The sequence below is a fragment of the Ailuropoda melanoleuca genome, chromosome 10, assembly GCF_002007445.2.
Source record: "Ailuropoda melanoleuca isolate Jingjing chromosome 10, ASM200744v2, whole genome shotgun sequence".
Taxonomy (NCBI): domain Eukaryota; kingdom Metazoa; phylum Chordata; class Mammalia; order Carnivora; family Ursidae; genus Ailuropoda; species Ailuropoda melanoleuca.
Window position 1 is genome coordinate 89,462,755 of NC_048227.1, and position 11,862 is coordinate 89,474,616.

Below are 11,862 nucleotides of genomic sequence, written 5' to 3' on the forward strand. Positions count from 1 at the left end.
AAAAAAAAAGAAAATTCTATCATATACTCTTATGCCACCTTAGGATGAGAGAGACATTGAACATTTTCTTATGGCCCTGAGACATTGTGCTCTCCATTTATTATTCTTGACTTCGGAGGTATCCGAGACCATATTTCCTTATATTAAAAACTTCAGAGCCTGCAACTTTTAAAATACGGTTTCAATTTTAGTTTTTTGAAATTATTTTGTATCTTCCTCCTTGTTATAACTGATTTGGTTTACTGCTTATGGGCCAGAGCTTGATTTCACACCTGCTTGCCTGGGGGGGATTGAGGTCTTTGAACTATCTGTTAGAATGGAAAATGCGTAATCTTTATGGTAAGGTGGTCACACAGCATTCTTAGGTCAATGGTCGGGCCTTGAGTCAGGAAGGCAACTAGATGTCTGCTATATAAAGAAGTATGTGGTTACTATCAACCACAAAGACTTCCTTCCTTCTAACTTTCATGATTTGAAACATTTTTACAGAAGCAGTCACCTTCCTCCTTTGTTGACCTAGTTCTGACAGGGCCAGCCTGCTAAGCCAGGCGAGCACTTCCCTCAGGACCTTTGTATGTGCCGTTCCTCCTGCCCGGATTGCTCTTTTGACAGACATTCTTATGGTTGGCTTCCTCACTTCCTTCAGCTCTTTCTTCAAATATCACTGTCTTTGTGATGCCTTCCATGACTGCTTATATAAAATATTACCGATCCCCCAGCCCTCCCTTTCCCATTTATCCTGTGTGGCAGATTGTTATAATAATGAATCATGATTCTTTGTATCTCAGCCCCTATGCTGAAGATCATTGCTGTTGCCTTCCCCAAGAAATGCATTGTACTTGCCTATTCTCTTGAATTTATGCTGGGCCTCATGACTTGCTTGAAATAGAATATGGCAGAAGTGCAAATTCTAGAGCTGTACTGTCTGATGTGGTAACTCTTATCTAGCTCTATGTGGCCACTTATATTTAAATTAAATTAATTACAATTAGATAAAATTTAAAATCCAGTTCTTTGATTCAGTTCATCATAGTTCAAGTTACCAAATGTTGCATGCCACCAGTGGTTACCATATTAGGCAGCATGGTTTTAGACCATTTTTATCAGTGCAGGAATTTCGATTGGACAGAGCTGTTCTAGAGTCTATGCCTTAGGAGATCTTGCAGCTTTCACTCTACTCTTTGGGAACACTAATTACCAGGTTTCGAAGAAACCCAGTCCAGCCTCCAGGGCATTTAGAGACCATATAGAGGGAAACTGTGGTTTTCCAGCCAGTAGCTGACAATAATTTCTAGACATGTGAATGAATCCATCTTGGACTTGCAATCGCAGTTAAATGACAGATGACTATAGCCGCAGGAGTAATCTCTTGTCACATCAGTAGGGGAGCTGGACAACTTGCCAATCCAAAGAATCTTGAATAATAAGTTGTCATTGTTTTAAGCCAATACGTTTCTGATGGATTTAATGCACAATAGTAATAACAAAGTCACCCTTCAGTCTAATGACTCCAGTAGTTTTGAAACTGGGCTCTATACAGTTACCTCATGGATTAGGATGTAGAAAAAAAAGGGGAAGATGGAGTGAGCACATACCACACCTTTCAGTGAAATCTGTTACTTGTTTATCTAGGGAGAAAAAAAAAAGATTTTTGCTAGTAATTCAACAATAATCAACAATAAAGTAAAATGCTTGGTATTGACTAGCTGATAATTAGTTAATAGGAAGGAGTGCCTGGCTGGCTCAGTGGGTACAGCATGTGACTCTTGATCTCGGGGTTGTAAATGTAAGCCCCATGGTGGGTATAAAGATTACTTAAAAATAAAATCTTTCAAAAAATACTTCTGATAATTAGATTATAGGAGAAAACTAACTTTTTCTCAAAAAATTATTTACTTAGTAATTTGCAAAGTATACAGTTCAAATAATCCAGAGCTAACTGGAATCCAGTAATTTAGGATATCGAATTTAGTATAATCACATGTGGGAGACTTTGTTATATTTTGTTCCTCCCTATTTTGGAATCCTTCCTGGTATTTAATCTGTAAGTATTCCTTCTTTTATTCCTTATTCCCTAAGCATTTATTGAGTACTTTCTATATATGTTTAGGCAAGCACTGAAGAGAATTTCTAGTGATTAAGATGTGAGCCTTAGCCTAGAAGGACTGACAATATAATGGAGGGGACAGATGCATGGTCACAATATATCAGGATGAGCTATGCCGGAGAAATAGGAAGTGCTCTGGAAACTCTGAAACTGAACATACAGAATGAGCTACTCCTTTGCAGATGGGTGGGGATAGAGGTTAGACATAAACAGATTACCTTGGGAACTTTTTTGGGAGAAAGAACAGAATTATTATTTTAATAGTAACTATTGAGATATTATTCACACAACATAAAATTCAAAAACAGTTCAGTAGCTATTAGTATATTCACAGAATTGTACAGCCATCATCATTATCTAGATTTAGAACATTATCCCAAAAAGAAACCCCACAGCCATGAGCCGTCACTCCCCCATTCCCCTAACCATCTAGCCCTAAGCAACCACTGTTCTACCATGTGTCTCTATAGGCTACCCTTTGGGCATTTCATAGTAATGGGCTTCTGTGTCTGCCTTTTTTCACTTAGCATAACATTTTCAAAGTTCCTCCATATTGTAACATGGATCATCAGTATTTCATTCATTTTTATTACTGACAAGGACTCTCATTATACGGATAGACAACATTTTGTTTATCTGTTCACCAGTTGATGTTTGGGTTGTGTCCACATTTTGGCGATTATGAATAATATTGGTATGAACATTCATGTATGAGTTTCTACATAGACATATACTTTCAGTTCTCTTGGGTATGTACCTAGAAGTAGAATTGCTGGGTTATATGGTAACTTTATGTTTAACATTTTAAGAAACTGCCGAATTGTTTTTCAAAGTGGCTGCACCATTTTATCATTCCACCAGCAAGTATATAAGGATTCAAACTTCTTCACATCATTGCTAATACTTGTTATTGCCTGTGAACAGAATTGTTTTGAATGAAAATATAAAGTCATTAAAATAGAAAAATTCCCATTAGATTATGTTATACTCACTTAAGGCAGCCCATATATAAGTCATGTGCTATTAGAACCTAAAGCTGAATGCCACTTTGTAGCTCTGTATACAAAACAGCTCTGTTAAGGTCTAATTATCTTATCATGAATGTTCACCAGGTGGTTAGGAAATGCTGGTTTTCTTTTATGTCTAATTGAGAGGTAAAGGGAGGTGAAATGATTATATGTATAATACCGTTGAAAGTTAAACCCATTTCTGACATGCAATTAAATGTAATTGAAATAGGACAAATTGAATACTAAAATTAAATTTGCAAAATATCATATAAACAGGCATTATTAAATGTACACTCTTCTCTGGGATATTTGGATGGTGCATTGGCATTAGGGCTCGAGCCCTACATTTTTACTTACTTGGCATGGTTCCCACCTGCCCACACTTGCCCCTTCGACTTCCCTCTCTTGGCGTATCAAAGGAGTTCATGAGACAGTCCCCTGCCAACGCCCTATGCAGAGAGCTTGTTTTAAAAAGTGCTGAAGTTTCATGTGGTTAGGAAGGAAAATAGTTTCTCCAGTCCTGTGAGGCATTCTCAGACTCAGATTTGTTTTTCATGAATCTGGGAGACCTGACAATGATACTGTGAAAAACGGAAATGTGAATTGGACAGTCATAGCCCCCTACTATCTTGTCCCGCTCTTCAGTGGCTTCCCAGTGCCCATTGTTGGTTGTCTCAGATGCTTCGTTAGGACATCATACAGTGGTTTTTGTGACCTGATAATCTGCTCAGCAGTTCAGCACTAAATGTTTATAGTTCTCTAAGTGTGCACACAGTCCTACTCCCTTGTTCTTTTGCTAGTGTTTCGTTTCCTCTTCGGAAGCACTCTTCTCACTCTACAAGACTCCGTTTAGACACCACCCCCACAAGGAAGCATTTCCGATCCCCCTACCTCTACCAGGTCCCAAAGCAGTGATGTTGGGTGCCTTGTTTACCACAGTGAAAAACAAAAAGCAAACAAACAAAAAACCCAGAAAATGTCCTTGACCTTGTGGAGCTTATATTTAATCCGAGAGAAACAGATGAGAAACAATAACCATAATAACTAAATACCTGCTTTGCCTAGTAGAAGGTGATGGGAAACGTAGCAGATGGGAGAGGTGGAATTCTACATTAAATAGCATGGGTGGGTGGGCCTCACTGAGAAGGCCTCTTGGGAGGAGGAATATACCACATGGATATCTGGGGAAAGAGCCTTCCAGGCAGAGTAAACAGCCAGCCAGTGAAATCTCCCGGCACGAGAGCATCTGTGTTAAATTGGTAAAATTCCAGCCATGAAGGAAGTTGACTGGCTAGTGTTCCCAAGTATCCTTTCTGTAGACAAATACATATTTCCATGTAGATGTCTGAAATTCTAAAAACAGTTTTCACACAAATGTCTCTGATGGTATTTCTGCTCCTCAGACCCCTAGCCACTTCACATTTTGTGGGCTAATAACAATCCAGAACTCCCATTTGGGCACCACTAGACACCTAAATCATATGGATTCTATTATCTTCTTTCTCCACCGTGAGATCAGGATTCACATTCTGTGAAATATAACCCGTAATCACTGTGTGTTTCCAGAGGACCGGTCCTGCTTCTGTGCTCCCTTCTCTGAGTCACATTCCTTTATGCTCTGTCTTCTCTCAGTTTTTAATTTCCTTCCCCATCATCACCCAGTTGGTGTTTCCTGGTTTCCCTTTTGTGCCAGGTCTGTAAACACTGCTTGTGAGTCCTCGTCCTACTTGATCAACCAAAAGAAGGAGATGTTCTTTGGGTTCCTTCACTTTCCTTTTAGCAGCTTGCATCAAAGGGGTTCATGTCTAGGACTTCACTTTCAGAAAGAAGAAATCTAGCACAGCCCTTGCACATTATTTTAAGAATCTTTACCTCTCCCACATTTACTGGTTGGATTTTGGTTTGGGGGAATAAATACTCTGGATCACTAAAATTTTTATAAATCTGCTACATTACCCACTATGTTTCACTGCTGGCTTTTAAGCCACATGCTCTTGCATATCATTATTTTACATTTTATATTTCCAGGTGCTTTGGGAGGTAAATTCTGGGAGTATTTTCATCAATCTGGAGCTTCTTGCTATAACAACACAATAATCTAAATTTAAAGGATAGGCTTCAGACCTGAAATGTGTGTATATATTTCTGGATTAAAATGTATTTTCCCCATTTCTCTTATGTCTCTTCTATTTCCACATATCAGAAACTTTAAATGTCAGAAGATCATCTCATTTGTCTTGAATGTCACACCTTGGGACTTCTTCATAAGCCATACTTCTCAGTAGAGATGGTGAAGGTTTTGTCACACAGTCATTTCATGCTCACAGGTGCTAACTGATATGGGGATTTACTGATTTGTGCTTGCTTCACAATCTGGTTATATAGATGCTATAAATGTACCCAGGGATTTTAGAGAATGGTCCTTTTTTGCTGTTGTTCACTTTATCCATTTAATTAAAATTTTTTGTCAAGATAATAATTGTAAATCATTTAAAAGTCAACTAATATTCACAGTGCTTATTGGAAAAACCAACGTTCTGTCATTCATCACTGGTGGGGCACCTGGACAGCTCATTTGGTTCTAACTCTTGATTTTGGCTCAGGTCATGATCTCTGGGTCCTGGGATCAAGCTCCATGGGCTCCTGTTCAGCATTGGGATTCTCCCCCCGCCCTCACCCTGCTCACTGACTCTCTCTCTCTCTAAAATAAATAAATAAAGAAAGAAAATATTTACAAAAAATAAAATAAAATTAATTACTGGTGTTTTTCTGGTGTTTAGCTCTGGTTTTCACAGAGATGATTGTTCTGGTGTTTCTAGATTTTTTTTTTCTTTTATTTACTGTAGAAGATGAGGATTTAGTCTGCAAATACCCTGTCATCCCAACATAGTTATGCCAAATGCTATTTAAAAAAAATAGTTGTGTTCAGAAGCAAAAACTATATTGATTCTAAAATGGTTCTAGAATACAATATTTTAGAAAATAAAAACCAAAGTTTTCATAATGCATTATCAGGGAACTGCACTAGAAGGAAAATATTAGAGCCAGGAGCTGTTTATGTGTATAATTTTAAGAGGATAACAATAATATTAGCAACAATTTTGATTTCGCTTCAGTATTCAAATAGCACAGGAAAAAAATCTTCATTTCCTCTTACCTTGCAGTAGTCCGTGAGTGAGCTTTGTTTTTAAACTGTAGTCAATTAGAGTCTTAATCACCAAACATTTTATGGGAGCAGAGGTGAAAGTTTAACCCTACTTAAAAGAACAAAAGTACTAAAGTCAGACTGTTCTGAGAATCATAAATTTGCATGAAAAACCTCACAAGGGAAAAATCGTAATTGCCTCAGCGTGAGAGATGGAACGTATTTGAAGATAATTGGAGACTGTCTTTTATGTGTTCTCTTTGGTTTAGTTTTGATTTCATGTACTTTAATTTGTTTCCATCTCTTAGTTTTTTTCTTTAATATATTCTAAAGAATGTAAAACACTTCTGAGGATCTCATTACTACTTGTGAAATTGCCTGCTTCTGTACTATTGGATGTAATTTTTTTTGTCAGTCTTATAAGAAAAAGGTATCTTTGAACAGGCTATTCTATTTTAGCAATCTGACCGAAGTGATAACCCTAAAAGTACATTTTGTGTAAGCTCAAATATACTATAACAATTTCCCTTAGGTTGCAATTGTAAAGATTTTTGTTTTGCATCTTTAAGTCCTATCATCTTTTTGCTTTTATTCATGTTTCATCATTCATGTGTGTAAAATTTGTATTTTCACTTCGGACTTTGCTTAAGTGGTTATTAGTCATTCCCTTGACAAGTATGGTCTGTGGTCTAATTGAAAATGTTTCATTACTTGGTGAACACAATAGGTTACAGATTCAACTTTTGCTTCTCTTTGCAAAGGCCCTGAGACGAGAGTTAAAGGAGAAAGAGTATTCTGTTCTGAATGCTATAGACCAAGCTCGAGTTTTCCTGGCTGATCAGCCAATTGAGGCCCCTGAAGAACCAAGAAGAAACCTACAATCAAAAACAGGTGAGATTGGTTTCTTTCGTACGTCATAAAAACACATGTGAGGGGAACAAAAACCCGAACTCAAGTAGGAAATTTCCTTACAGTATTTCAAGATCAGATATTACAATTTTTCTTCTCAGTGTTAATCAAATGTGTCATTATTTAACAAATATCTAGATTTTTACGTTAAAAATGAAATGACTGTATACACCAATATCCTTATTTTAAAAGGAAATTAACTGCAGATAAATCGATTTAGTAAAAGGCATACTATAACTAAAAGTAATTTCTTTGAGAAAGAAAAATTTATATTTCTTATATTCAAACAAATTGCATGATAAATGCAACTAGAGGAGTGGTATTTAGAATGCAGTATATATAAATAAAGATTTTTTTAAGCTTCTGTTTTTTTCAAATTACTTTTTAAAATAAGACACTAAAATAAAACACCTTTCTTTTACAAGCAGACAACAGAATTTATTTAATTTAAAATCAATCTATTCATGTACTATTTATGTACTTTGGCTGAAAATTGAAACAGTAACTACCTTCTTAGCAAATAATAGTAAATCACGCAGTAAATTTAAGAGATGAATTTGGGGCCATCATAGATCTTTATTATGATTTTTCACTGTTGGCAATAAAAGCACTCTGATGCATTTTTAAAAACAAACATGCCATTCAAAATATTTTTCATCATTCATTTCACATAGTGAAGGCAGACCTGAAAGACTGCCTCAAGCGGTGTCCGGCAGCATAATTCATAAGCATTTATTACTTGTAAGAAAAGTACAGTTGGAAAATGCTTTCTTTGTAGCTGAAACTGGAGCAGACATTGGGACAAGTAGCCATTTTCCTTCTCAGCCTTTATCAGAGTAGCCCTGCTTCAACCTGAATAAATTTCCCATCAAGATCATGATGTTCTTAATCCTCTAAGCCTAGCTTTATATGTGTGTCTGTACACACACACACACACACACACACACACACACACACACACACAGCTTACTTACTATCTTTCCTAGCATTCATTTTTATTTTCTGTGGGTAGCATCCTTCTCTTTCCAGTCAGCCTACTGGCAACTTAAGTCATTGCTGGGTCTCTGCCTTTCAACAAACCCCACGGTCTGCAAATCACTTGTGATTGATATTTCTGGCTTTGAAGAAGTATTCCTTCTGAGGATTTTGTTATATCTGTATTACACACACACACACACGCACACAGCGTACGCACGCACACATAATAGGTGCTTACTGCACGGTTGCTGAATGAATGTGTGCGTGAGCTGAGCACCTGTGGGAATGCTTGGGCAGTGAGCAGGTTCAGGGAACAGGGAAGACCACACTGGGACAGCATCATCACAGCAGCCGGGAGGAGCGGAGCGGCAGTGTGCCTGGGCAGAAGGCGGGAACGAGGGGCTTGTATGTGCTGTCTGGTCTAGATTGCCTAGGACATGGAAAGTCTGACAGAACATTTCAACTCAATACAACAAGAAAGAAGGCACTGTTAAAATTGTTGTTGTTAAACTTGGAAGAAAAATAAGTTCGCTCATCTCACCTTATCCAACTTAAAGTCCACCTTAAATCTGCGTTTCTTGTCTCCTTGCTTCCCCAGTACTTTCCAGAGATTAGAGGCAACATTTTTATAATAAGCTACTTTGTAGCAGTAAAAAAGTGTTATTATATCACTAAAGCTTCGCTTTGCTATAAATTTGCCTTCTTGGTGATTAGTCAGTTTAAGGGGTTCCATAATATTGCTTTTTTGAGTTCTTATCTTGCTGTTACATTTGGTATATTTCTAAGCCCCATTTCAAATACCATATTGGGGGGCAAGAAAAAAAGTCATCAATTTAACTTTATGATTTTCTTCATTTTTGGTTTTTTATGATTAGCAATTTTTATACTTTCCTCTTTTCATGATATTGCTTTCTGCAATGCTGGTTGATTTTACCTACTTTAAAAGTAAATGAAAGAAAATTATCCATAATAGCTTTTATACTTTTGTTGTTTACCATGCATTATGTAGCTGCTATCAGAAATAGAGCATTTGAACATTAGTTGTCCTTTGTGATGCTACTTGAAGTACTCACTGTTGGAGGGATAGAGCAGGGACAAATGATATAACGAATTTTTATTCCATTTAATAAGCAGTTATTTATTGGGTATGTTCTGTGTACTGTGCATAGGGGCACACAATGGATCCATATCTTTACTTTTAAGTAACTATTTCAGAAAGTACTTCTCTGCACAACTTTTCGAAATACCCTTTTTCTTCCAGCTCTTTTCTTTCCATTTTTTTCTATTATCAATTATCTTATAGTGTGCGTGTGGGGGGGGTGGCAATCTGTGGCATTTTACTTTATTGCTGAGTATTACAGGTATGAATTGCTCTCAGGAATCTGTTAATTGAGAAATGCTATTAAAGAGAAGCAAATTAATTATTTCAGCCAAATGATAAGTTGCTGACAAAGAATCTCATCAGGTATGCTCTACTAGATATTTCCCCTTTCCCCCCCAGTTTTAGTGAGACATAATTGACGTATAACATTATAGAAGGTTAAGGAATACAACATAGTGATTTGATGTATATATAGCTTGTAAACTAATTACCACGATAAGTCTAGTTAAATCCGTCACCGCACACAGTTACAGATTCTATTTCCTTGTGATGAGAACTTTTAAGATCTAGCCCCTTACCATCTTTCAAGTATGTATATTTTAAATATTTAAAAATCATTACTAATATTGCTGCCTTACTTTAAGCCCTTGCCATTTTTTTGTTAGGACTATTGTAAGTTCTTCTTTGGTATCTCGGCGTCAACATAGAAACTACCGTGATAAATCTGACACTCAGAACTGGCATTTGCTCCCCTGGTTTAAAAACCACCAGTAGCCCCTGGACAGGCATCTGAGCTCCTTCCCCTGGCACACAAGGCTGCACAGGGATTTGGCCTCAGTTTTCCTGGGTGGCGGCATCTCATCTCTCTCTCTGCTCCAAACTAATGTCCATTTGACACCCAGCTGCTCGTGACGTTCTGCGGGTAATGGTCTTCCTTCCCTTTAGCCTGTTGCCTCCTATCCTGGTTTTTTTCTGCCTGGGGGTCTATCTTACCTGGTTTCCGATTCCTTCCTTATTTGCCCACCCAGCCCCTGCTCATCCTGTCCCAGTCGGCGAGGGCTCACTGTCTTCCTGGCTGCCTTCCTCTCTCAGCTGTCCTCCTCTCTCAGCTGTCCTCTGTGCTTCCCTGCCATCTCTCTGTGTTACCAAGATCTGTGCCCATGGGGCGCCTGGGTGGNGAGCTCAGCCCTTCCCTTCGTTAGTGATCTTTCTCACTTATTGAGAAGCTGGCAGAGTGTGAAAAATTATCTGAGCAGCCAAAATTATACAGTGAAGATCCTACTCTTACTCATGGAAAAGCTGCTCTCTCAGAGGTATTAACTCTTACTTTAGACACTGTTGTAACTAGTTTAACTTGTTTCCCAGTGAATGGTGGGTATGTGGCAAAATAGAAATGACGGGAGAGGGGGAAAGGGCAACAGGGAGCAATGGCTGCTGGACCACATCTTCTTAATCCAGTCATCTGTTGAAGGGCATCTCGGCTCATTCCACAATTTAGCTATTATGGACAATGCTGCTGTGAACATTGGGGTGCATATGGCTCTTCTCTTCACTATGTCTGTATCTTTGGGGTAAATACCCAGTAGTGCAATTGCTGGATCAAGGGTAGCTCAATTTTTAACTTTTTTTTTTTTTAAGATTTTATTTTATTTATTTGGCAGAGATAGAGACAGCTGTGAGAGAGGGAACACAAGCAGGGGGAGTGGGAGAGGAAGAAGCAGGCTCATAACAGAGGAGCCTGATGTGGGGCTTGATCCCATAACGCCGGGATCACGCCCTGAGCCGAAGGCAGATGCTTAACCACTGTGCCACCCAGGCGCCCCTCAATTTTTAACTTTTTAAGGGACCTCCACACTGTTTTCCAAAGTGGCTGTACCAACTTGCATTCTCACCAACAATGTGCGAGGGATCCCCTTTCTCCACATCCTCTCCAACATTTGTTGTTTCTTGCCTTGTCAATTTTTGCCATTCTAACTGGCGTAAGGTGGTATCTCAATGTGGTTTTGATTTGAATTTCCCTGAAGGCTAATGATTTTGAACATTTTTTCATGTGTCTGTTAGCCATTTGTATGTCTTCATTGGAAAAGTGTCTCTTCATATCTTCTGCCCATTTTATGATTTGATTATTCATTTCATGTGTATTGAGTTTGAGATGTTCTTTGTAGATCTTGGATACGAGTCTTTTATCTGTAGTGTCATTTGCAAATATCTTCTCCCATTCCNTTTCCATCTTTTTATGTCTTCCTCAATATCTTTCAAAAGTGATCTATAGTTTCTAGCATATAGGTCCTTTACGTCTCTGGTTAAGTTAATTCCAAGGTAACGCATGGTTTTTGGTGTTATTGTAAATGGGATGGATTCCCTAATTTCTCTTTCTTCAGTCTCGTTATTCGTGTATAGAAATGCAACTGATTTCTGGGCATTGATTTTGTATCCTGCCACCTTACTGAATTGCTCTATAAATTCTAGTGGTTTGGGGGTGGAATCTTTTGGGTTTTCCATATACAGTATCATGTCATCAGCGAAGAGAGACAGTTTGACTTCTTCTTTGCCAATTTGGATACCTTTTATCCCTTTTTGTTGCCTGATTGCTGTTGCAAGGACTTCTAGT

At 38.0% G+C, this 11,862-nt stretch overlaps 1 protein-coding gene across 5 annotated transcripts in view; it reads left to right on the top strand.

Moving 5' to 3' along the window:
• Window positions 1-11,862, top strand: part of UTRN (utrophin) — a 426,951-nt gene that overhangs the window by 388,895 nt on the left and 26,194 nt on the right. For all 5 annotated transcript variants that reach the window (XM_034669248.1, XM_034669249.1, XM_034669251.1 and 2 more), the window contains one exon: window positions 7,024-7,153. In XM_034669248.1, the coding sequence (XP_034525139.1) occupies window positions 7,024-7,153 (130 nt within the window). The remainder of the gene's footprint in view (window positions 1-7,023; window positions 7,154-11,862) is intronic.